Here is a 27,494-nt window from a genome sequence, read left to right on the forward strand (position 1 = left end):
ATTTTCTGCTTTCCCAATGTAAAAAAAGCTCTTTTCCAGTTCTTCCCAACCACAAGAAATCATATATCCGGAACCGCGTCCAAAAAGGCAAATATTATATTAATAATTGAAACTTCAGAATGTCCCCTATATCCCCTCCAAATTTTATCGAAATCCCCTGGTTGATTTCAAAGATATTGACAAAAAACCACCTTTTAAAGCGAAAACATTAAAAAAATTACATTTTTTAGTATTATCAAAAAACGACTCATTTAATTTATACAAAGATTGGTGGAGATCATCCAAGGAATTCTCCGCTTCCAAATATCTAATGTAGAATCGATTCTGACGTCGCTAAATGATTTTAGAAGACCTTAAAAATACTCCCCTATCCCTCCGTTTGCAATTCCCCAACTCCAAAGTATTTTAATATTTCCTAGATCCGCTTTTCCAGTTTCAAAGTATTTTAATAACTTCCAGGCTCCCCTTTGCCAATTTCAAAGTATTTTAATAAGTTTCCGGTGTATTCAGGTCCCGTTTCCAACTCTAAAAATGACTGTCTGCTTTCCCAATGTAAAAAAAACTCTCCTTTCCAGTTCTTCCCAACCACAAGAAATCATATATCCGGAACCGCGTCCAAAAAAGTAAAAATATATATATATATTCGTTTCATTAATGAATTTTATAATCCGAAGGAATTTAGTGATTTACTTACATTGTGTTTATGTGGTGTCCTTCGGGATAAAAACGCGTTATTTGGGGGATGTGAGACATTCTTGGAGCGGTGTTATGCGAACTACTCATCTGACGCTATTTTATCGTTTATTATTTTGTATATACGCGTATTTATCGTTTTTAATCAGCGTGCTTGATTTTTGTAGCCAACATATGTTATATGTTCGTTGTATGTCGACTAAAAAAATGAAAAAGAATAAATAGGCGCATATAAAAAATAATAAACGATAAAATAGCGTCAGCTGAGTAGTTCGCGCCACACCACCAAGAATGCCTCACATCCCCCCACCAACGCTTTTTTATTCCGAAGGACGCCACATAAAACACAATGTAAGTAAATCATTAAATCTCTTCGGATTATAAAATCCATTGATGAAACAAACAATATGTATGCAGTTACGTGAAAAATCTGTTCGGCTGTGTTTGGTATAAAAATTTAAAAAGCTTTGCGTACTTGAATTATTCATGGCAAAAAAGTTGAGCACAAAAGAAACAAATGGCACTAATATGTGTACGCGGATATCAATTTTGAATAGGAAAAATCAGCGTGGTTCACATCACCCCAATTTACCCTATCGTTTTTACTTTAGGACAGAGAGCTTCCATAAAGAAATATAATTTCACTTGGAACAGGGAATTTTTTTAAAGAATTAAATCTGGGATTTAGAAGAAAGGAATTTAAAAAAATCGATCGTGCTTAAAATCTAAACTCTTTTGTTAAAAATAATTTTTTTTATGGAAGATTCATAATTTTAATTGAAAATTCATCTCTTTTTGAAAATTCAACTAGTTTGTTGAAATTCAATTTTTCAACTAAAAATTTATCTATATTTCTGAATATCCGTTGTTTTTTGTTTGTTAAGAATGAATCTTTTAACGAACAATTCCAACTTTCTATTTTTGGTTGAAATTTTGTCATTTTTGGATGAAAATTGGTAGGTATAAAATTCATCTCTTCCAGTTGTAGATTCATCGTGTTAATTGGAAATTCATCAGTTTGGTTGAAATTTAAATTTTTGAATTGAAAATTGACCTTTTCATTTTAGATGAAATTTTTTTTAGCCTTTTTTCGTAAATAATCGACTTTTTTGATAGAACATTCAAGTATTCCAATTTAATATTCATCTTTTAAATTATAAATTCATTTTTTTGCTTGAAAAATGAGCTGTTTGATTGAAAGTTTTTTTTTCTTTAGATAAAAAGGACTTTTTTTACAGAAAATTTAACTTTCTGAAAATTCGACTTTTTTGTGTAAGAAATAAACTTTCAACGGAAAATGAAATTATTCTCTTTTTGGTTGAAATTGGACTTTTTAAATTGAAAATAGATTTATTCTGTTAAAAATTCAGGTATTTTTTTTAATCGTCTTTTTTTTGTAGAAGATTCAAGTATTGCAATTTAATATTCGTCATATTTATTAAAAATTCATTTCTTTAGTTGAAAAACTAGCTATTTGAAAACTTATTTTTTCTTTGGATGAAAAGGAATTTTTTTACCGAAAATTTGATTATTTTTCTGATAGTGAATCTCCTTGTTTAAAAATTCTTCTTTTTGGTTGCAGATTCAAGTATTACAGTGAAATATTTATTATTTTATATAAAAAAATTAATTTTTCACGTTAGAAATAAATTTAATTGTTTGAACAAGAAGCATTCATTTTTAGACTATAAAATTCATTATTAAGTTTTTGGTTGAAAAATGATATTTTTTAGTTAAAAATTCGTCTTTTTTGGTTGAAAATTGATTGTCTTAAAAAGATCATCTTTTTGTTTAAAAATTGAAGTATTTCAAATAAGTATTCATAATTTAAGTTTAAAATTCATCTGTTTAGTTTAAAATTTCAGTATATCAGTTGAATATTCATCATTTTATTTGAAAATTACTTAATTTTGCAATATTATGCTCTTTTGTGTTAAAGAATGTTTAGCATGGACGTCACGATTTAAAATAAATGTTTTCATTCTGTGACACACATGAATATGCTACTTGTATTTGACCAGGAAAATTGAAAAACTTGACCGAGAATTTGAAATCGTCCGCCGAATCGCCACCCTGTTATTCTCTTTTGTTTTTTCACTCGTGTCTCCTCATTACAAATAATGCAACCAATACACTCTGTTAGAAATTTTAGTGAATCTACTACATTTTTGCTACATACAAAGGCACAAAATACTCATCTACCAGATGGCGACACTGTTTTCGTCTCTATTTTGTTTTATCTGTTCGTCTTTCAGGCTTCTGGCTAGATTAGATGACGAGAGCGAGAGGAAATTATGTAGGCATAGTAAATCAGGGTGACCACTCATCCGGGAAACCGGGAGAGAAATATTAAATCGAGAGATTTCCCGTATTTCATAATTCGTGCATTTTGTCATTTTTTTAAAAATTCCCAATTAAAACGCCCATGTATTTTCAACTATTAGACACAAAAATGGCCTTATCCTACTTACAGGGAGTGTAAAAAGGTTTCGTACACCTCTTTTTTGATGACTGGATAAGTTCTCTAAATTTTAACCCTTAAAGTGCATTGTGGGTCTCCAACACCCCAAGAAATTTTCAAACTCTTATAAACCATACTTATTTCGAAAAAATTGAGTACGTGTCGTCATCTAGCTTTAGTTGGAGACACGAACTGTAAGTAAAGTCGCTTAGCATACTGCGTCAAGCGTTAGTCTGTTAGCAACAGCTGCTGAAAGTGGAGGTAAAAAAATCGTGGGGTGCAAATAAATATCTTTCTTGAAAGCACCCATGTTGCAATATTTTTTTTTATAAAAGTACACTATTTCAAAAGTATAGTCATCAATTTTCAGGTTAAAATAATTAAAATTGCGTGAGTTATGAATTTTTAAGTAAAAAACAATTTTTTTAAACTTTTTTAAAAATAATTTTGTTAACAAACTTAAAATAAATAAATGGCTATAAAATCAGCTCTACCTTATAAAAAATACCTTAAACTATATCGGATACTTTTATTGTGACAAAATATTCAATAAGGTTTAAACAATACGTGATTAAATACGCTGGGCTGTTAAACACCCACGATGCATTTTACCGGGACTTTTACCATGTATGCACTTTGAGGGTTAATTATTCCGGAGCTAAAATATTTTCTCTTTGGAGGGTTGATTACTCTCGAAATTGTGTATAAAATGAACCCACGATTAAGCCAATTTGTCTATTTTTTAAATAGATATCGCAAAAATAGTGTAAATTTCCATGCTTTCTTAAATGTTCAATAACTTCCCAAAGAATCAACATTTTTCAGTGTCCTTGCGCGCATTTCTTTTTGAATTGCAAGAACTTGCAGTTGTAACAAAAAAGTTGAAAAAATTGCAATATTCTTTGTGGCAACAAAAATATTTTTGTAGAAAATATTAAACATGTAATCATGAAGTTTCTATTAATATTTTCCTCAAAATATATATTTATTTTTTATGCTGATTTGCCTGCAGATAAGATGCTTTCAAATTTTTCTAACTTTTTCGTTAAAAATTCAATTTCTTGTAATTCGATAAGGAAATTGATACGATTAATCCCAGCAAGCTGTTGTGATACGGTGAGAAAATAGCTTCAAAATAAGTCGAAGATCATTGAAAAATGTTGATTATTTTAGAAGTTATTGAACATTTAACCCTCAAAGTGCATCATTGATAAACCGATCATTAAGTGCATCGCGGGTGTCCGAGACCCGAGCGACTTTGAACGTTGATTACTCATCCGCTATTGAATATTTCGATACAAAAATTTAATCCAATATAGTTCAACATATATTTTCTTAGTATATAGTGGGTATTTTAATTATTTATTTACTTTAATTATCCAAAAAAATGGCTGATAGAAAAAAAACCGGAAAAAAATGGATTTTTTACTTAAAAAATCGTATCTTTTGTACTTTTTAATATTTTCAGCTAAAAAATTGAAATTGTACTCTTGAAATACAATGCTGTTAGAAAAAATACTACAATATGGGTGTTTTCAAAAACGATACTTATTTGCACATTGAAGTGCCAATTTTTAGGGTAAAATAACGCATCAATTCTTATCCATTTCTATCAATTTATTTCCAAACAAAATTATTAAAATTATGAAAAAATACAAAAAAATGAAGAAGGGAAGTAAAAAAAGTATTAATTATAAAAAAAAAAAACAAGTAGTGGACTTATTCCACGCACACACACTCGTTGCATATGCATTGATGTCCGTATACTAACGCTTACCAAACTCTACTCACGTACTTCACTTACAGTTAGTGATCTCAGTTAAAGGTACATGGCGAAACATACCCATTTTTTCTAATTAAGTAATGTTTTTGAGAGCTCAAAAATGTTTTTGGGTGTCAAACACCCGGCATGCACTTTAAGGGTTAAGAAAACATTTAAATTTACACTATCTACTAAAAAAAACCGGACAAATTGGCTTCATCCTTGGCTCATTTTATACACAATTTCGAAAGCACTAAACAATTTAAATCGAATTTTTTTTTAGTTCTGACATCATTAAAATTAAGGGAATTCAATCAGTCATAAAAAAGAGGTATACGAAAACTTTTGTACACTCACTGTAAATGATGCAAAGTCAATTGATATCTTGTAAAAGGGTTTGCTGATGCTTATCGATTTCCGCAATTGATCATATACACCAAACTCTCGCTTTCTGTCAAGTGTCGGGGGTTGCCTTCAAATAACCTTGGACTGATTTCGGAGGGGATTGAAACGTAAACAGTGAGTATTGGAATATATATCTATATTTATAATGTCGCAAACGCTCTCGCCCTGCTCCTCTGAGAAACTACGGACGCCAGGAGTTCTAGGAAGACTGAGAGCGGGGTGACTGAAATCGAGAGTTTGTTGCATGTGAAGAAACTGTGGATTTCGCAAAGAGTTAATTTTTTTCTAAACCAGGAGAAAGTCGGGAGACGAAAATTTGAAAAATAGTGGTCACCCTGTAAACAAACATTATATGCCCATTCAGGCATACTTTACTTCCATTATTATTGTTTAGTCAAATTGCCTGAGAAAAGTTGAAACAGTGCACGTATCTATTAGATATTATGTATAATAAATTGAAATTGATATTTGCAGATGACATCCCGATTCAAATTGCAAAGGAAGAAACAGGTGTTGATGGCCATCACTTGAAGTCCATCACGGAAGATCAAGAAGTGGCGGAACCGACTCGGCCCGGTTCTGTACGTCAACCGAAAGACACGAAAGTTGGGTCAAAAATGACCAATTTCTCGGGCCTGGGGAAGAAAGCCAAGGAGAGGGAAGGGAAAGCGCAGAGAAATTCGGGTGTCTCGGCAAGTGAAAAGGACAGAAAGGCCGCAGCGCAGGGGGCGGCACTGAAAGAGAACACGAGAGCAGGTCGCTCAATTTTGAATGTTGAGTCGGGCGATACGGAGGCAAGTGTCAGTGGCACTAGAAAGAAAATACTGATTGTCGAAAATTCGTCAATTGTGGATGCAAGCACGAGTTTGATCGACAGCGAGCGGTTAGCTGCGAGTGGCGAGGGCTTGGAAAATATTCATTTAGACTCTTCCGCCAGTTTAGTAAGATATAACAACGACCCGGAATCTGGAGCTTCATCTATTCAGGTCAGCTCGGTCTAAAATGTTTTAGTCTCATTTTGTGACAGGGTGCGGATTTCGATACCTGTACAGATGCTCTTCTTTTCTATAGTATTGTTATTTACTTGTGTATTTAGTGCAGTTAGGATACAATAATATTTAAAGTGCCTAATTTAATGGTTGATATCTGGAGTAATTTTTTATTTATTTCTGGTCTCCTCTGCTGGAAAATCGTAACTTTTCCTTTGTCAGAAGGAGGATCAGATCTTCTCATACAAGAAATGTTACAGGTTATCATAAGAAATTGAGAGTTCCTCTCGAGATTCGTGTCTCAATTTCGTGTGCTGATCCTCTACCTAGAGTTCTTGAATGTCCAAGAATTTATGTTGAGCAAATGCTCTCGAGAATATGCTCAGAATTTAAGCTCGAGCAGAGCATTTATAGAGCATTTAAGAGAAGTTGAAGCATTTATTGTTTAAACAAATATATATTATAATTACTACATATATTTTTACAAAAACATTTTCTAGAGTGAAATAAACATATACTTTGTTAAATTATAGAGTTGTTACAGAACAGGTAAATCCAGAAACTAAAGTTCAAGTTAATTTTATTATTATGGTTCAAAATCGTAGCCATTTAATTTGAAAATAAATCTCTATTTTGGTTGAGGAGAATATTTAATCTTCTTGACGATTAATTCGTCTTCTTGGTTGAAAATTCTTTTAAAATTCAAATATTTGGTCGAAAATTCATGTACTTAGTTAAAAACTCATCTTATTGGTTAAAAATTGATCAGTTTGGTTGAAAGTTAGTTTTCCTAATTTAGACATTTTCTTTTTTTAACTGAAAATGTAACTGTTCCATTTTTTTGTCGAAAATTTATCTTTTTTTATAGACATTTAATCTTCTTGGTTAAAAATTATACTATTTCGTTTAAAATTTACTTTGTTGATGCAAACTCCTGTTAAAAAAAAAACAAGAATCTAACGAACAAACCCGGCTCGCAACGAACAAACAAACAAACAAATTTTTTTAAATAGAAAATACTATTGTAATCTGAAAAAGAAAAATAATTTTCGGACAAGAATAAAAAAGAGGAAAAAAAAATGAGAAGGCAGCCAACCATATCCCTTTCCTTTTTTTCTTTCTTTTGTCTTTTTTATTTTTATCATCATCCAATTTTTTTAAAATTTTTAATTAATTTTTTTTTTGTTTCTTCGTTGTGGCCCGGGTTTGGTCGTTGGATTCTTGTTTTTGTTTTTTAACAGGAATTTGCATCAATTTGGTTATTCGACGTTAAATAGGATTTTTAATTTGAATTTTAATCTAATTTAAATTTCTTACATTTTGATTTACTTTATTTTCATTCAACATTGAATTTTTTACCTGAAATTTAATTATTCTATTTTTAGTTAAATATTGATCTATTTTTGGTGAAAATTCAACTATTTGTTGAAAATCCACCTTTTTTAACAGAAGAATAATATCATTAATTGAAACCTCATCCTTTTGGTTACAATTAATTTCTGTGGTGGAAAATTGAACTATTTTCTTGAAAATTTGTTCCTTTTTTTTGTTGAAAATTTATTTTATCAACTGAAAACTTAATTATTTTATTTTTTGTAAAAAATTTATCATTTTAGTCATTTTTTGTGAAAATTTAAAACTTTTGAAAGAAATGTAATCTTTTTTGTTAGAAAATGTTCTGTTTTGTAGAAAATTTAACTATTTTATTTTTTTTTAATAGAAAATTCATATTTTGTGTTGAAAATTTCATTATTTTGTCAAGAATTCATGTTTTTGGTTGAAAATTAATCAACGTGATAAAAAATTAATTTTTTTATTTGAAAATTCGTTTACTGTTAATTGAAAAATGAGTTTCATGCTTTAGGTTTTTCAAATTGAATTATTTTGTTGAAAATTCTTTTTTTTTTTTTAAATTGATTGTTTTCAATCCTATTTTTTGCTGAAAATTCTTTTTAAATTCAAATATTTGGTTAAAAAATCATGTACTTTGTTAGAACTTCGTCTATTTTGATATAAAATTCATATTATTGATTGAAAATTGATCTTGTTGGTTTATTTTTTTTCTTATTTAAAATTAATTTTTTTAGCAGAAAAATTTAACTTCCATTTTTTGTCTTCAATTTATCTTTTTAGATAGAAAATTTTCTTGTCTGACAGAAATTTAAGTTGAAAATTCAACTATTTTATTGAAAATTAATTTCTTTTATGGATGAAAATTTAATTTTTTTATTGAAAATTCGTTTCTTTTATAGATGAAAATTTACTTTACCAACTGAAAATTTAATTATTATATTATAGGTAAAAAATGATCTTTTTAGTTGGAAATTCATGTATTTGGTTAAAAATAATTTTTTTTTCTAGTTGAAGATTCATCATTTTAGTTAAAAATTTACTTTGATTATTCCATTTTTTCTCTCGAAAATTTACCTTCCTTGATATCAATGTAATTTTTTTCGTTAGAAAATGTCCTGTTTTGTAGAAAATTTAACTTCTATTTTTGGTTAATTCATTTCTTTAATTGAAAATAAAATATTTAGTTCAAAATTTTTCTCTTTTATATAGAAAATTTATCTTTGGGGTTGAAAATTCCACTATTTGGTCTAAATTTGTTTCTCTCGGGTTGAATTTTTTTAACTGAAGAGGTAATTATTCCATTTTTGCTTAAAAATGTACATTTTTAGCTGAAACTTAATTAATTTTAATAAAAATACATTTTTTTGTTACTTTAAAAGTTACTTTTCTGACTATAAATTGAACTATTTTATTTTTGATTTGTAAATTTACCTTTTTTAGTTGCAAAATTTATATATTTGATTGAAACTGTATCTTTTTTAGTAGAAATTTCATATTTTAGGTTTATAATTGAATTACTTTGTTGAGGATTCATTTTTTGGTTGAAAAATGATTTTATAATTAAAAATTTAATAATTCTATTTTTGTTAAAAAAAATTTTTTTTGTCTGAGCATTTATTATTCTAACATTTTAACTATTCTAATTTTTTTCTGAAAATTGATCTTTTTTGAATGAAAATTTATGTAATTGATTAAAAATGAGTTTTTTCATAGAAAATTTATCTTTCGAGTTAAAAATTTATATTTTTGCTTCAAGATTCATCATTTTAGTTAAAAATTCATGTCTTAGATTCAAAATATATTTTTTCTATTTGAAAACTCAACTAAAAAGTGTTTAAAATGTATTTAGAAGCAAAAATCTGTTGCGCCAAAATTATATAATCTTCTAGGTGGATGGTTGGTTTTATATAAAAAAAAAATTACAAATTTGGATATTGTAGAAGCCCTGATTTTATTGCGAATAATATGTTTTCTATTACACTTTTTTTACTATTTAAGGTAAGCGCCCCTTCCAATTTGAAGCTATGCATTTAAATAATTTAATTATTATTAATAAAGGTAGAAATTACAATTGCTTAAATCCTAATTCATAACGCTCATAAAATTCTTAAAGCACATAAAGTTCGAGCATATTCTCAAGCTCAAAAGAATTTCTCCGAGCGCTTAAACTCTTTAACAAAAAAAAAATAAAACTTCTGTAACTCTTGTACGAGATGTGGTTCAAATTTGGTAGATATTTTCTGGAAAAGGGACATACGTGCAGATTTTTCCAGCAGAGTCGGGGACACCATTAATATAAGTATATATTATTTTTTTAATTCTATTTATATCTAGGAATACTGGCCATTTTTTGTATTATCGTTTCATCATTCCTAAATATTGATAATGCGATATCCTGCACTCGAATTATTTACTTCAACATTGTACATTGATTGTATCAAAGTTGATTCTTCTAGTGTTAAAATTTCAAGTCGGATGCGCAATGAACTGTTAAAATTGCGATATTATGTCTTGTAAAAACACAACCAATGTTACCAAATACAAGTAATATATAAAGAATTAACATGTATTGTAAAAACTTGTTACTTTAATGAAAAAAAAAAAAAAAAAAAAATTACACAAAGTAGAGAAACTGTAGCTAGAAATAAACACTTTACATCAAATCTTATTATATACAGATTTTTATGATTCTACGTAGTAGTTTAGTTTAGTCGCTAAACCAATCGAATGTGATTGGTTGCACGAAATTTACATTTAATTACATAAATCACTCAGTTTAAAAATATCACAACGATCCTAATAACTCATATTGTTCGTCAAATTGTACTGAAGTCAAGAAACAAAAAATTGGCCTATGATTTTCTCGACATCAATAAATTTCAGAGCGGAAGAACTTTTAAATAAACAATTATTTTGGGTTCAGACGCTCGGTGTCAAAATATATTACAAATTGACAAAGTTTCATTCAAATTGCAGGGTGGCCGCTGGACCGGGAAACTGGGAAATGACAATGAATTTATTTCTTGACCGGGAATTTTACAACATTTTTAGAAGAAAAATCTGTCAAAGTTTGATTTTGATTCTTTTTTAATAATTAGCTTTTAATTGTGATCTTTTTCAACAACGATATTATTTAATTTACAATGCGTAATTCAACAATATTTTACTGTAAAATTGTTCTATTTCAGATTTTTATTTTTAAGTTTGTATTTTTTATATAAAGAGTTTTTAAAGTGCAGTCTTCAAGACTTAAACAATAACAAATTAAAAGCGTTTCGAGTTGAAATTATTTTTATAAAAAACAGTATTGTTTTATCAATTTTAAATATAAATAAATGAATAATTTTTCAAATCGTAATTCGTATTTTCAATATAAAAATAACTTGATAATACTATATTCGTAATTAGAGGCTTTTATTAAAACTTAAAACATTGTTTCAGTCTGAATTATTCAATTTTTAACCTATTTATTTTGAAATTTTTTAATTAAGAAATAGAATAATTATTTAACATTTAGCAATATTTTGCTATTAATTTAGTACGAGTAAATTAAAGCTAAATATTTTAAAGTAAACAATTTGAAACCTAATTGTTTGCATAGAAAGCTTTAAATTGTTAAAATTTCGAAAAGCTTTTCAACTTTAAAAGTTAAAAATTTTATTGTTCTATTTAAAAAAAAATGTTTAATTTATAAATTAAATTGTGGAATTTTGATGTACAAATAATAATTGAACACTTATTATTTGTAGAAAAAAATTGGAGCAATTTTCAGAAATATTTGGAGGTTTTGAAATTTTGTGTCGAATTTTTTTTCAGAATTTATAAACGTATTTTAAAATAAATAAAATCTTTTCTACAATTTGTGGAAAATTTTGTAAACAAAATCTTTAAAATCTTCCAGGTTCTTTTTAACAATTCTGGAAATCTCTTGAATGATTTTTAAATTTTGCTGTTACAATAATTTTTTTAAATAAAAAATTATTTTCAATTTTCCCTAAAATCTTAAGAAAATATTTTTATTCTTTTAAAGTCTTTCACAATTCTTAAAAAGTTTATAAATTTTTTTTTGAAATCTGAAAAAATCTGCATTTTGTTTTAGATTTGGCTGTGGGTATTTGCACCGAAATTCCGGTACGAATAGCCGAATTTCGTCGTTAAACTTATGAAAAATCATTTCAAGTTCTAAATTAATTAAATTTTTTTTAAACTTCTAAATATCTCTTAAAATTATTTAAATTTCTTCCACAAATAATAAATGTTAAATTGTTATTTATAAACCCAAATTTCAAGGAATTTTTTTTTTAATTTCCAAGATTTTTTAGAGGTTGTAGGACAAATTCAGATAATTAAAAAAGTTATGTAGAAGTTCTCAACAAATTTCAAAAATGATTTTCAATTAAAATTTTTTTAAACAACTTGTAGATTTCTCAAGAATTCGAAATAAAATTTTCAAGCTTTTCAATGATGCTTAAACTATTTAAAATGAAAACAGTTTAACTTCTAATTTAAGAACTTTTAAAACAAATTAAAGGGCACAGTTCCGTAAAATTATATAAAGAGCACACTGGGTGTTTAAGACCCAAGGGTATTCAAACGTGTGCTGTGCCGACGGTATTGGATAGTGTTTTTTACAAGAAAATTAATTAATGATGCTTAATCTATATAGTTTAAGGAGAAAAAGGTTTCATAACAGTTTTTGAAGTTTAAGGTAGTTTAAAAAATCCGTGATTCGACAATCTTTCAGTTTAAAAATGTTCGATTTTTAATTTTTAATATAGATTTTGAAGAAAAAATTTGGAAGCTTTCTAAGCATTTTCAGAGGCTTCAGAGGATCAAAAAAAAAAACATTTCCTAGAAAAATCAAAAATTATTTTTCATTTTAATAAAATTATTTTAAGAAAATATTTAAAAAGATTTAGAAAGATTTACAAAATTTTCAAAAATGAATATGGAAGATTTTAAGAAAATTTCTATAATTTAGCAAAATTAAAAAAACATGTTAAAAAGCATGCAGATGTTTCAAAATTTTGAAATAAAGTTTCGAAGCATTTTAAGGATTTTTGAACTATTTAAAATTACAATAATTTAATTTTTAATATAAATAATAAATTTCTAAATTTTTACAAATTTATAGTTGGAACTGGAATTTATCCAGGATAATAATAATTGTGACTCGGAAGCGGGAATTTTCAAATTCAACCAAATTCCAAGCTAGAACTGGAAATTTTCGAAAAGGAACAAAATTCTGAATTGGAACAGGTAATTTTAAAATTTAAATAATTTCCAAGCTTCAATAAAAAAAAAATTAATTTATACAAAAACAAAAGAATTTTAAAAACTAAAAGATGAATTTTCAACAAAAAAAGATTTTTTCATTAAAAAAAAAATGGAAATTTATCTAAAATGTTAAACCTTCAAGACAAAGAACGAATTTTCTATACAAATTTTGAATTTTTAAACAAACTTTAGCAAATTTTTTTTCATCAAAAAGATTTCAGTTGACATTTTACGACCAAAATATTAATTAAAAAAAATTAACATTCTAAAAAAGAAATTGAAATTCCAATTCAAAAAGACTCTTAAAACTGTTGAATTTTTATTTGAAAAATTAAGTAAATAAAAAAAAGTTGTCAGTTGACTTTTCAAGATATAAATAAAAATTTTTTAACAAAAAAGCAAGTTTCTACGCAAAAAATGTAATTTTTGATCCAAAAAGACGAATTTTGTTACAAAATAGTTCATTTTTCCTCCAACTAGTTGCATTTGTATCTAAGAAAGATTAAATTTGTACTAAAACAGAGTTTATAATTTTAAAAAAACACTATCTTTTTAATTGTTTTATTTAACCAAATTTAATTTATAAGTCAAATTGTTGAATTCGGTGCAAATACCCAAGGCTTAATTTACAAGAAAATATAATTTTTGAAGCTTTCTATGAATTTTTGCAGGCTTCAGAGGAAGAAAAAAAATTTCCTAGGAAAATCGAAAATTATTTATTATTTTAATAAAATAATGTTAAGATAATATTTAAAAAGATTTAGAAAGATTTACAAAATTTTCAAAAATGAATCTGGAAAAGAAAAGTTTTACAAAGAATGAATTCTAATTATAAGTTGAAACGGGATATTTTCGAAAAAAAATTAAAATTCTGAATTGGAACAGGTAATTTAAAAATTTAAATAAATTCCGAGCTAGAAAAGGAAATTTTGTTAAAGAATAAATTCGAATTATAAGTTGAAACGGGATATTTTCGAACAAAATTAAAATTATGAATTGGAACAAGGAATTTTAAAGAAAAATTCTAATTCTTAGTTGAAACGGAGGATTTTCGAAAAGTATTAAAATCCCGAAATTGAAAAAGGAATAAAAAATTTTTAACCAATTTTGAGTTGGGACTGGAATTTATCCAGGAGAATAACAATTTTGAATGGCAAATTGAATATTTCAAACAAAATTATTATTCTGTTGAATAAAACAACATTTGAACTTTAATTTAAAAAGTTTAAGTTTCAAGATTTTCACTTTGAGTGATTTCATTTGCAGTTCAGTTCGATTTTTGTAATATCATTGACCTTGAAAAATGTTTGCGACCCGGGAAATGACCGGGAATTTTTTTCTTGCATTAAAACGGCCACCCTGAAATCCCAAATCGCCAATTTTCGTGGACTCGTCGTACAAAATTATTATAGTGAAGCATTTTGGTTTAAATTAACCAATTTTTGTCAAAAAAAAAAAAAAAAAAAAAAAAAAATGTGACTAATAAACTCTCACACAACTGACATTTAAGGAAATGCTTCGTCTTTTATTTTTTGAAGAAGCCTTCAAAGATTTTTCTTAGTTGCAGGTCCTGGAAATTAAGACAAATGAGACAATGTTAGCGAAATTTCTTGAAAAATGCTTTGATTTATTTTTATGTCGAAATTGATGAATGTCTTACTTCTGAAATTTCGTTGTTGTAAAGTTCCTGGCACTGCTTCAGGAAAGTGCAAGTTTCTCTTTCGAGTGTCGTTATCTCTTCGAGTACACGATTCAAGTGCGAAACAACTTCTCGATGTTTTTCTTGTTCATGTTTAAATTTTGCGTCTAAATCCTTCCTCTCACTTGAATCAAACAAAGGGCACAATCATTATTTTATTAATTTTCTATTAACAATATATAAATTAATATTAATTAATTAATTTCTTTAGTAATTAATGTGCAATTCAGATCAAATGTTCAAATATCAAGATATTTCGATGATCGGGGAGCTGTCCGGCTCTCTTTAAAAATTTAAATTTTTATGTTCAAAATATTTCGAAAGCACTGATGTACAGCAGAGTGTCCGAGAACTTAATTTTCAAAGTTCCCTAATTTTTCTTTGTCTAATTTTTTATTTTCCTTGATCCTCAATATTCAAATACCAGCATTTTAAATTCGTGATAATTTTGAAAAAAGCATTTTTTATAAGCGGAATAAAACAGTATTTCAGATACAAATTTAATATTTTCAAATGTATTTATTTATTTTGAACAAAAAATGTATTTTCTACTTTAAAAGGTGGCTTTTTTAATAAATAAAAAAAAACTAGAATTTTGAACCACAAAAATTAAATTTTTAACAGAATAGTTGAATATTCAACCAAAAAATATAAATTCCTAAAAAAAAGTGTCACAGTTTAAATTAAAAAAAGATTCAATTTATACAGGAGAAAAAAGAATTTTAAAACCTAAAAAGTGAATTTTCAACAGAAAAAAAAAGATTTTTTCATTAAAAAAAATAAAGTTATCTAAAATGTTAAACCTTCAAGTCAATAATTTGCAATACAAATATTGAATTTTCAAACAAACTTTAGAAAAAAATTAATTTTTCACAAAACTGATGCATTTTTACCCAACAAATATGAAATTTCAAACCAAAAAAATTTTATTTTTTCAAAAAACGAAAAATTTTCAACTAAAAAAGATCAATCTTAAAAAAGTGCAAAAATTACATTTATATTTACAAATTTAATTTTAAACAAAAAGAAAAGACTTTTCCACCAAACAGTTAAATTTTCAACCAAAAAAATTAAATTTTTATCAGAATAGTTGAATTTTCAACCAAAAAAGATAAAATTTATACAGGAAAAAAAATTTGAAAACCTAAAAGATGAACTTTTCACTAAAAAAGATTTTTTCATTTTTTTTTAAATAAAAATGTATCTAAAATTTTAAACCTTCAAAGCAGAGGACGAATCTTCTGTACAAATATTGAATTTTAAAACAAACTTCAGAAAAAAATTAATTTTTCACGAAACTGATGCATTTTTACCCAACAAATATGAAATTTCAAACGAAGAAAAGTATTTTAAAAAAGGGAGATTTGTCAACTAAAAAAGATCAATCTTAAAAAAATGTAAAAGTTACATTTATGTTTAAAAGATTAATTTTAAACAAAAAAAAACGGCTTTTCCACTAAACAGTTAAATTTTCAACCAAAATCAATTACAATTTGCAATTAAAAGGATTAATTTTCAACAAAATAGTTCAACTTTTAACCAAAAAGATGAATTTTTAACTAAAAATATAAATTTTCAAGAAAAAAATTATTTCTTAAGAACCTGATGCAACTAAATCTTTCGAACAAAATAGCTGAATATTTTATCAAAGAAAAAGAATTTTTAACAAAAAATTTACATTTTGATTTTAAAAATTGGTATTTCTACTAAAACAAATTAATTTTTTAATCAAAAAGATAATTTTTCAAAAAAATAGATGAATTTTTTGATAAAAAATATTTCAGTTGACATTTCACGATCAAAATATGAATTAAAAAAAATTAAATTTCTAAAAAATAACTTGAATTTTCAATTCAAAAAGACGAACTTTTTATAAAAAAGGATGACTTTTTAACAAAACTGTGAAATTCTCTACTGAATAGTTGTATTTTTATCCCAAAATGATTAAATTTCTTTTAAAAGTGATAAGTTTTTTTTGAAAAGATAAGTAAACAATTTTTTGACAACAAAGAAGTTTCTACGAAAAAAATTGAATTTTTGATCACAAAAAAAAACGAATTTTTTCACCCATAAAGTATGCATTTTTTTGTTTAGAAAATAGTTCATTATTCTACCAAATAGTTGCATTTTCATCTAAGAAAGATGAAATTTGTACTGAAACAGAGGAATTTTAAATAAAAAAATGACACATTTTTTTATTTAATTTTCAATAAAAAATATAATTTAACCAAAAAGAATTAAGTTTTTTTACAAAATAGTTTAATTTTCAATCAAACGATAGCATTTTTATCCAAGAAAGATGAAATTTCGCTCAAAACAGATGAATTTTTAATTTAAAAAAAAAACTAAATTTTTTTTGGATTTTTCGTCCAGAAAGAATTTCAGTTCTTTTTTCAACACCAAAATATTAAATGGAACCAAAAAGTATTTTTCCTACAAAGTAGTTAAATTTTTAACGAAACAGCAGAATTTTTAACCAAAAAATATTAATTTAACAAAATCGTTGAATTTTTAACCAAACAGTTAAATTTTTATTTAAGAAAGATGAAACTTCTGAAATAGATCAAATAAAAAAAAAACTTCTAAAAAATAGTTAAATTTTTATCCAAAGAAGGTTCTTAATTCATTTTTCAAAACCCAAATAAGAACTGTAGACAGTAATTAAATTTAATGCTAAATAGTCAAATTATTAACAAAAAAAATTGACTTTTTAACGAGATTCTTCAATTTTCTACCCAAAAGTTGCATTTTTGTTCAAGAAAAATGAAAATTCTACTAAAAAATGTGAATCTTTAAATCAAAAATACAAGTTTTTAAAAGAATAGTTCCATTTTCATCCAAGAAGATTTCAATTGATTTTTCAACACAAAAATAAGAATTTTAAAGAAAATTTTTTAGGAAATAGTTGAATTTCCAAGAAAACGATTTTATTTTTATCAAAGATGCAATATTTTGACTGAAAAAAAGAACTTTTAAATGAAAAATGCAAATAAAAAAAAATACTTTTTAGTAGATTGATCAGCAACAAAACACGAATTTTAAACAAAAGTTTAATGTTCTACAAAAAGAATTAAATTTTTAACAACACAAGTTAATTTAAAACCAAAAAAGATGTCTTTTTATGATAATTGTTATATTTTCAACCAAGTAATAAAATTTAGAAATAAAAAGATAATCTTCAAGATAAATTTTTCGCGAATTTGCTAAAATTATATAAACGAGTAAAGAACTCCCTCGCCCCTTCTGTGAAAAAATTAAAGTTTATTTTTATTCAAAATTTCTGTAATATAAGTTTAGAAAAAATTATTTACTTTTTGGAAGCTACTTTAAAAATTATTTTGGAATTCGATATAATATTTTTCAAATTGTCACTGGACCTCAACTGGTGAGATTGAACTTGAAAATAATATTTGCAAGTACTAACAAATTTTTGGTAATGAATTCTTACTGAAATCGATTAAAATCATTAAAATCTTAAAAATGAATGAAACCTTAAAAATGTTTTGAATCTTTAAAATTCGATATACAAAAGCTTTGTGAAATTTTTGCCATCTTTATGAAATCCTTCAAATTTTTACAAATTTGCACTCTTTAAAATCCTAGAAGTTTTTGTGAAATTTTTTAAAATCCGCAAAAATCTTTATGTAATCTTTTTAAAGCTATATAATATTTTAAAAATCTTTCAAAATTTTCTGAAATCTGTAAAATATTTTTAAATTAAAAATGTTTTAAACTTAATTTTACATGACATTTTGAATTAAATTTTTATAAATTGTAAGTTGAATATCACAAAAAATGTATATAACATTTTTGATCGCATTTTAAACATGAAAATACTAAAAAAAAGACTAAAAGAGTTAAATTTACCTTTTTTGAATTTTAAATATTTTAAAGACAACTTATTCCGAAAAAGTAACACTTTTCAAGTGAATAATTTTGAATTAAATGCAATTCAGGTTCCAGATGAAAACCTTTAAATTTTTATTAATTATAGAGTTTAAAAATTCAGTTCAAAGATATAAATTCCCGTTATTTTTTATGCTCCAAATTAAAGAATTAATCAATTAAAAAATTTTCAAAATTATATCATTTTAGCCAGTTTAAGTTCGAAAAATTAAAAATTGAACGATTACATTTTCTTTAGAAACTGAACAATTCTTAAATTAAGTTTTTTTTCTTTTTTATATTTAAAAAGTTTTTTAAATGCGTCAAAATTTTATTTCAAAATCTTCAAACATTTACATTTTGCTTTAGACTTTTCCGAATTTTAATTTACTTTTTTTTACTTTTTCAGAACTTCTGTACACATTTTAAAATGATTCCAAGTTATCCTAAAATTTTTTCGACAAATTTTTTTAAAATCCTGCAAAATTCTATTTTCGGTTGAAAACTTATCTTTCTTTGTAGAAAATTCAACTATTTAGTTAAAAATTTGTCCTTTTTGGATCAATTTGACTGGAAGAAAATAACTTTTTATTTTAATCATTATTTTTTAACTGAAAATGTAACTATTCCAGTTTTGGCTGAAAATTCAAAAATATTTCGTTAAAAATTCAACAAATTTGTAAAATTTAGCTACTTGGTAGAAAATAAAATTTTGTTGTTGAAAATTTAATTTTCTTTTAAGTAGATATGTTTTAAGAGAAATTTCATCTTTCTTGGATAGAAATGCTATCAAAATCAAACTATTTTGTAAAAAATTCATTCATTTTGGTTAAATTATATTTTTTTATTGAAAATTTAAATATTTCGTAGAAAATATACTTTTTATTTAAAATTGATATTTTGGTGTTGAAAAATGAACTAAGAACCTTCTTCGGATCGAAAATTTAACTATTTTTTAAAGTTTTTTTTTATTAATTCTATTTTAGAAGAAATTTCATCTTTCTTGAATAAAAATTCAACTGTTTGGTTAAAAATTCAAAAATTCTGTTGAAGTCATATTTTTTGGTTAAAAATTTTTCTGATTTGTTGAAAATTTAACTACTTCGCAGGAAACTTACTTTTTGGTTAAATTTAATATTTTGGTGTTTTAAGTTTACATTTTGATCGTAAAATATCAACTGAAATCTTTTTTATCAAAAAGTTTATCTATTTTTTTGAAAAATTATCTTTTTGGTTTAAAAATTCATTTGCTTTAGTATAAATACCAATTTTTTAAATGTAAATGCACATTTTTTAATTTTTATTCATATTTTGATCGAAAAATGTCAACTCAAATCTTTTTCATCAGAAAATTCATCTATTTTTTCGAAAAATTATCTTTTTGATTCAAAAATTCATTTGTTTTTGCTAGAAATACAATTTTTTTAAATTAAAATGCAAATTTTGTAATTTAAAAAATTTTTAAATTCATTTTTTAAACTGAAAATGTAAGTATGCCATTTTTGACTGAAAATTAAAAAATATTTCGTTAAAAATTCAACAAATTATGAAAATTTACCTACTTAATAGAAATTTCTTAGCGTTGGGTTAAAAATTAATGTATTTGTATAAAAATCTGTCCTTATTTTGTCCTTATTTTGTTAACTATAAAGTTCAAAATTAACTGTTTTGTGAAAATTGTATGTATTTTGATAAAAATTCTTTTTTTTAATACGTAGTTTTTGTTTGAAAATTGATATGTTTTAATAGAAAATTGAACTATTTGGTGAAAAATGTAACTATTTATTTTCAAATTTAACTACTTAATAAAAAATTGACATCTTTTTTGAAAATCCATAGTATCTGGTGGAAAATTCAACTGCTTTGTGGAAATTTCATATATTTTGATAAAAAAATTTTTTTTATAGAAAATTAATCGTCTTTCCTGAATATTCTAAATTTAATTTGGATGTATAAATAACAATAAATAACAATAGTCCATGGACTATTTAATATATTTTTAATTAATTCAAATTTTTAATTAATTTTAAATTTTTCCAAATCTTCTAAATATCTCTTCAACTTGCTCGATTTTTTCTAAGAATAATAGGTTTTCAATTGTTATTTACTCATAAAAATTTAAAAATTTGATTTACAAATTAAATTTTTTGCATAACAAAATTAAAATTGTAACGTTCAAAGTTTAGTTTTTTTCTTTAATTTCGAAAATTTAATTTGTAATTACTAATTTTAAATGAATAGTCAGATATGTTTAAATTGAATGGTGTAAAAATGGAATATATTACTCTGAAGTCCAATAGAAAAAGTTTAATTTTTAACGTTAAAATCTGCAAATTCGCAAATTTTGAACAAATACCGAATTGTCTTTCAATATCAATTATCCACTTTTTCATTCTTAAACTAAAATTCAATTTTAAAAACTCATGAATTAAATTATATTGACAGCTGATTAACTAAAAATGTTTTTTTTATCAAAAATCTTGGATTTTAAACGCTTCTAATTTTTTTAATTTTTGAAAGTCTTTGCAACTGCAATTTAAAATTCTTCAAATTAAAATGTATGCGATCAAAATTCAATTTAAAAAATGAAGAATTAATTTATAATCACAGTTGATGAATTAAAAAATTTTTAAATCTTGGATTTTAAACGCTTCTAATTTTTAATTTTTCATGCTTTTAAAACTGAATTTTAAAAGTCTTTAAATAAAAATTTAAGTGGTAAAAATTCAATTTAAAAAATAAAGAATTAATTTATAATCACAGTTGATCAACTAAAAATGTTTTTTATCAAAAATCTACAATTTTAAACGCTTCCAATTTTTAATTCTTCTAGCTTTTAAAACTGCAGTTTAAAAGTCCCTAAATTGAAATTTAATTGTTAAAAATTCAATTTTAAAAATGAAGAACTAATTTATAATCACAGTTGATGAACTAAAAATTTTTTAAATCTTAGATTTTAAACGCTTCTCATTTTTAATTCTTTCAGCCTTTAAAACTGAATTTTAAAAGTCTTTAAGTTAAAATTTAAGTGGTAAAAATGCAATTTTAAAAATGAAGAATCAACTTATAATCACAGTTGATCAACTAAAAAATTTTATCAAAAATCTTGGATTTTAAACGCTTCTAATTTTAATTTTTCAAAGACTTTGAAACTGCATTTTAAAATTATTTAAATTAAAATGTACGCGGTCAAAATTCAATTTTAAAAATGAAGAATTAATTTATAATCACAGTTGATGAACTAAAAATTTTTTAAATCTTGGATTTTAAACGCTTCTCATTTTTAATTCTTCAAGCCTTTAAAACTGCAGTTTAAAAGTCCCTAAATTGAAATTTCATTGTTAAAAATTAAGAATTAATTTATAATCACAGTTGATGAATTAAAATTTTTAAATCAAAAATCTTGGATTTTAAACGCTTCAAATTTTTTAATTGTAAAAGACTTTGAAACTGCATTTTAAAATTCTTTAAACTAAAAATTTAGGCGGTCAAAATTCAATTTTAAAAATCAAGAATCAATTTATATTTACAGTTGATCAACTAAAAATGTTTTTCATCAAAAATCTTCGATTTTAAACGCTTTTATTTTTTTATTGTTTAAGTCTTAAAAACTGCAATTTAAAATTCTTTAAATTAAAAAACTACGCTTAAAAATTAAAGAACAATATTTTTTAGTGAAAGATTTTCGTATTAGGCATTCTAAACCGAATGACATCATAATCAAGAAAAAAAATTAACTAATTATTTTTTAAAAGGATTGAAATGGAAGTTCGACAGATTTTTTTTTTCTAAAAACTTGTAAAATTCCTAATCAAAAAATGAAAAATTAACTGTTATTTTCCGGTCTCACAAAATTCCCGATTTTCCCAGGATTATAAAGGACCATAATGAAATAAAAAAATTCCTTATGCAAAGTTGAAGCCACTGTTTAAATTTTTTCCGATTTTTAAATATCTTAAAAAAATCAATTTTTTTTTAAAAGGGCAGGATGGATTTTCGGTTTTAAAACGTCCATTTTTCGGCAACTTACATCGACAAAAGCGCAGCTTGATCACGCAGAGGCGCAAGGCGCGTTTCTACTTGAAGGTTCAGTTCTTCGATTTCAGAGGCGCTACAGTGACTTTCCTGAATTTCTCGATCCTTCTCCAACTTTAAAATGGCATCCTGGATTTCCTCTAGCTCTTTCTTAACACTCTCCAATTGCTTCGCGACCTTTCTGAAATGAAAATTTCCTGTTATGGATAATTGAAAAAATAAAAAAAATAAAAAAGTATCGTTCAAAACTGGAAAGCTATGTGGGTTTTATTTTCATACGTCTTTTCTTGATGTAATTTCTTGACTTGAGTCAGTTTTTCTGCCTCCTTGTGAATGAAATCCTGAATAGATTCTCTGCGTTCAACAAGCTTTTTCTTCTCTTTAATTGAATCATATTTGAGCTCCCTCTCCTTTGTTTTAAAATCCTTCTGCTTTTCAAGATCCCTCAATTGTGCCTCTAATCCTTCCGGCGACTCCACCACTTGAGCTTGTATCCCAGCAGTTTTATTAGTTACCTACAGAATTTATATGGAATGTAGAGCATTTATTCTTTAAACAAATATGTATCACAATTACTGCACATATTTTTACAAAAACATTTTCTAGAGTGAAATAAACATATGCTTTTTTTAATTGCAGTTCCCTGGTTCCCAAACATTTTTATGGTCAATGAAATTTAAAAAATGGAACTCTAAAGCTAAAAACGTTCCACTTGAGGTGATAAAAATTGAGCTTTAAATCAAAGCACTCAAAGTAGAACTCTTACATTTTGAAATTTTAAAATACAAATTTTTGTTGGTTAAATCTAAATCACTTTTATTTTAAAATTAAAACCCTTTTTATTGAAATATGAGCTTTTACGTTTTTTGTTTTTTTTTTTTTTGAAAATTCATTTATTGATGTTAAAAATTAAATTCCTGGCTTGAAACTTGAACTATATTCTTAAAAGTTCATTTTAATTTGTAATCGATTCATCATATTAGTTGTACAAGCTTTTGCAATTTTTTTTGTTTGTTAAAAAGTATTTTTTTTTAGAAAATCTGACTACTTTCTTAAAAGTTCATTTTTTTCAAAGATCCATCATTTTAGTTGGAAAATAATTTGTTTATTTTTTGTCAAAAATTTTCCTATTTGGTAAAAATTAAACTGTAGTTTAAAAATTAATTTTTTTAAATTGAAATTTAATTGTCTTGAATAAAAATGTAACTACTCCATTTTTTGTTAAAAATTGATGTTTTTTTAGCTTTAAAAATTCGTCGAAAATAAGTATTTTCAGATTATAACTTTCAAAATTGGATAATTTTAATTTGAAGGCATTTAAAGTTGAAAAATTCCGAAATAAATTAGTTCCAAACCGAAAAAATTCAAATACAAAAAATATTTTAATTAAACAAATCTGAATTAAAAATCTTAGAAACAATACAACTATGAATTGAATAATGCAATATTTAAATATAAATAAGAAAACAGTAGAAATCCAAAATTCGAATGGTTGATTGAAAATAATTAGTAAAATCGTAAATATTTAAAAAATAGTGTATTTTTAAATTCAATTTGGTCAAATTTTAAGCGATCAATATAAATTATTTCAGTTTTAAAAATTACGTATGGCTGAAATTTGTAATTTTCTTCATTTTTTGACAATTTAAATTTTAAATAATTGAAATAATAATAAAATTCAACTAATTATTTAAAAACTATTGAAATCGAATATGGACAGATTTTTCTTCTACAAATTTGTCAGAAAACTCCCGATAAATTTAGGGTATTTTCGATAAAATAAAATTAAACTTAATTTTATTATTATGGTTCAAAATCGCAACCCCTTGATTTTTGAAAACTAATCTCTCCTGGTTGGGATTTCCAAATATTTGGTTGAAAATTCATATTTTTTGGTTAAATTCAACTATTTTTGTTACAAAATTAAAATCCTCTTTGCTCAAAAATATAATTACTTTTAATCAAGAGTGGAACTAATTTGCTAAAAATTTAATTATCTCGTTGATGATTCATCATTTTAATCGCAAAAACTTTTTTTTTTCAAAATTATGTTTTCTAGTTGAAAATTAATTGTTTTAAACGAAAATGTAACTCGTACACGTATGTTTGGTTCTAAATGTGTCTTCTTAAGTTTAAAATTCAAATATTTGGCTTAATATTTCTGTGTTTAAATGAAAATTCGAATTTGTGGATGGAATTGGTTTTATAGGTTTCAAAAAATTCCGGGTCATTCTCCGGTCTCTTTTTGGTTAAAAATTACTTTAAAAATTCAAGCATTTGTTTAAAAATTTTGTGTATTTTGTTACGAATTATATTTTGGTAGAAAATCCATCTTATTTGTTGAAAATGCAATTTTTTTGTAAAAAAATTATTTAATCATTTATCATTTTTTAAGGGAATTTAATCTTCTTCGTCGAAAATTAAACGATTTGTTTGAAAATCCGTCCTTTTTTTCTGTCAGAAGAGTACTCTCGTTAATTAAAACTGCATTCTTTTGGTTAAAAATTAATTTCGGTGGTCCAAAAAATTTAACTATTCTGTTGAAAATTCGTTTCTTTGTTGCGTGAAAATTGATTTAACTAAATTAAAATTCACGTATTTTGTTTAAAATGAAATGCATTTTAGTTGAAAATTCAATTGAACTATTTCATTTTTCGTGGAAAATTTACCTTCTTTGATAGAAATTGAAATCCTTTTCGTTAAATAATGTTCTGTTTTGTAGAAATTTTAACTGTTCTATTTTTTGTTAATAATTCATTTCTTTGGTTGAAAAAAATAGTTAGTCAACAATTCATTTTTTTTGTAAGAAAAAATTAAGCTTTTAGTTTAAAAATTCGATTATTTAAATAAAAAGTCATATTTTTGGTTGAAAATCGATTTTTTGAACTGAAACATTAATTCTTCTATTCTATGTTAAAAAATCATATTTTTGGATGCAAAAACAACTTTTTTTTTCAAATTCGTTATTTTTTAAATAAAAAATTCATCTTTTTGTTTGAAAATTCAACTAACTATTGGGTTAAAAATTTAACATCTTTTGTTGAAAATTCATCACTGCAATAAAAAATTAATGTCTTTAGCTTAAAATTCGTTTCTTTTTAGTTGAAAATTATTATTTTTTTAAACTGAAGGTGTAACTATTCCATTTTTGTTGAAAATACTCAATTTTAGTTGAAAATAAATTAATTTTGTTTGAAAATTCGTTTTTTTTGTTTATTTAAAATTTATTTTTGTAACTGCAAATTGAACTATTCTAGTGTTGGTTTGTAAATTTATGTTTTTTAGTTGAAAATTTGTATATTTTATTGAAACTGTATTTTTTTTTTCAGAAATTCAATCTTTTGCGTTTAAAATTGAATAGTTTTGTTGGGGAATTAATTGTTTTGGTAAAAATTGATCGTTTTAACTAAAAATTTAATTCTTCTACTTTTTTTGCAAAATCACTTTTTTGGATTAAAAAAACAGACTATTTTTTTTGAAAATTGGTTTTTTTCGATTGAACATTTATTTTTCGAACATTTGAAATATTCTAATTATGGTTGAATTGATCTTTTTTTAAATGAAAATTCATGTACTTCGTTGAAAATTCATTTTTTTTTAAAATAAAAAACTCATCTTTTGGGTTGAAAATTCAACTAACTATTGAGTTAAAAATTAACATTTCTTGTTGAAAATTCATCACTGTAATTAAAAATAAATTTGTTTGGCTGAAAATTCGTTTCTTTTTAGTTTTAAATTAATTATTTTTAAGTGAATATATAAATATTCCATTTTTGCTTGAAAATTAATATTTTTCAACGAAAATTAATAATTTTGCTGAAAAGTCGTTTTCTTGTTCAATATGCAATTGTTTAATTGCAAATTCAACTAATCTAATTTTGTTTGTAAATTTATGTTTTTCAGGTGAAAGTTTGCATATCTTATTGAAACAATTTTTTTTTAGAAAATTCATCGTTTGGGTTGAAAATTCAACTAACTATTGAGTTAAAAATTAATTTTTTTCTTTGAAAATTAATCACTGATAAAAATTCATGTTTTTGGCTGAAAATTCGATTCTTTTTGGTTCAACATTAATTTTTTTAGCGGCAGATGTAAATATTCTATTTGTGTTTGAAAAATCATATTTTTCAAAGAAGATTGATTAAATTTAAATTAAAATGTAATTTTTCTATTTTTGGTTAAAAAAATATTTTTTTTTTATGAAAAGAAACTATTTTTCTTTGAAAGTTCGTTTTTTTTCTAGAAAATTCATCTTTTTGATTCAAAATTCAACTAAATATTGGGTTAAAAATTAATATTTTTTCCTAAAGATTCATTAGTGTGATTAAAAACTAATTTCTTTAGCTGAAAATTCGTTTTTTTTTGTTGTTGTAAATTAATTCTTTTTAATTAAAGGTGTAAATATTCCATTTTTGCTTGACAAATTTATATATTTAATTAAAAATTAATTAATTTTGCAGAAAACTTGTTTTTTGTTTATTGAAAATTTAATTTTGTAACTGCAAAATCAACTATTCTAGGTTTTGTTTGTAAATTTATCTTTTTTATTAGTTAAAGTTTTATATATTTTATTGAAACTGTATTTTTTTTTAGAAAATTCATAATTTGGGTTTAAAATTGAATTATTTTCTTGAAAATATATTTGTTTGTTAAATTTGATTGTTTTAACTAAAAATGTAATTCGTCTATTTTTCGTTTAAAAAAAAACTATTTTTGATTGAAAATTCGTTTTTTTTCGTTGGAAATTACTTTTTTTTTAAACTGAAGGGTAACTATTCCATTTCTGTTTGAAAATTTATACTTTTAGTCAAAAATTAATTAATTTTGCTGAAAAGTCGATTTCTTTTGTTTAATAAACAATTGTTAAACTGCAAATTCAACTATTCCAGTTTTGTTTGTAAATTTATCTTTATTATCTGAAAATTTGTATGTTTT

At 24.4% G+C, this 27,494-nt stretch overlaps 2 protein-coding genes across 3 annotated transcripts in view; one reads left to right on the forward strand and one right to left on the reverse strand.

Annotated features, from left to right (window-relative positions):
• The window catches only part of LOC117181680 (hyccin), a 27,399-nt gene extending 20,473 nt beyond the window's left edge, over positions 1-6,926 (forward strand). For both annotated transcript variants that reach the window (XM_033374593.1, XM_033374592.1), the window contains one exon: positions 5,796-6,926. In XM_033374593.1, the coding sequence (XP_033230484.1) occupies positions 5,796-6,322 (527 nt within the window). In that variant the 3' untranslated portion in view covers positions 6,323-6,926. The remainder of the gene's footprint in view (positions 1-5,795) is intronic.
• Positions 6,927-14,079: 7,153 nt separating this feature from the next.
• LOC117181878 (probable kinetochore protein nuf2) overlaps positions 14,080-27,494 on the reverse strand; it is a 23,214-nt gene continuing 9,799 nt past the window's right edge. The window contains exons 5-8 of the mRNA XM_033374892.1: positions 22,839-23,074; positions 22,555-22,740; positions 14,601-14,763; positions 14,080-14,510 (exon numbers count right to left, since the gene is read on the reverse strand). Of these exons, the coding sequence (XP_033230783.1) occupies positions 14,466-14,510; positions 14,601-14,763; positions 22,555-22,740; positions 22,839-23,074 (630 nt within the window). The 3' untranslated portion in view covers positions 14,080-14,465. The remainder of the gene's footprint in view (positions 14,511-14,600; positions 14,764-22,554; positions 22,741-22,838; positions 23,075-27,494) is intronic.

This window comes from Belonocnema kinseyi, chromosome 10 (genome assembly GCF_010883055.1).
Source record: "Belonocnema kinseyi isolate 2016_QV_RU_SX_M_011 chromosome 10, B_treatae_v1, whole genome shotgun sequence".
NCBI lineage: Eukaryota > Metazoa > Arthropoda > Insecta > Hymenoptera > Cynipidae > Belonocnema > Belonocnema kinseyi.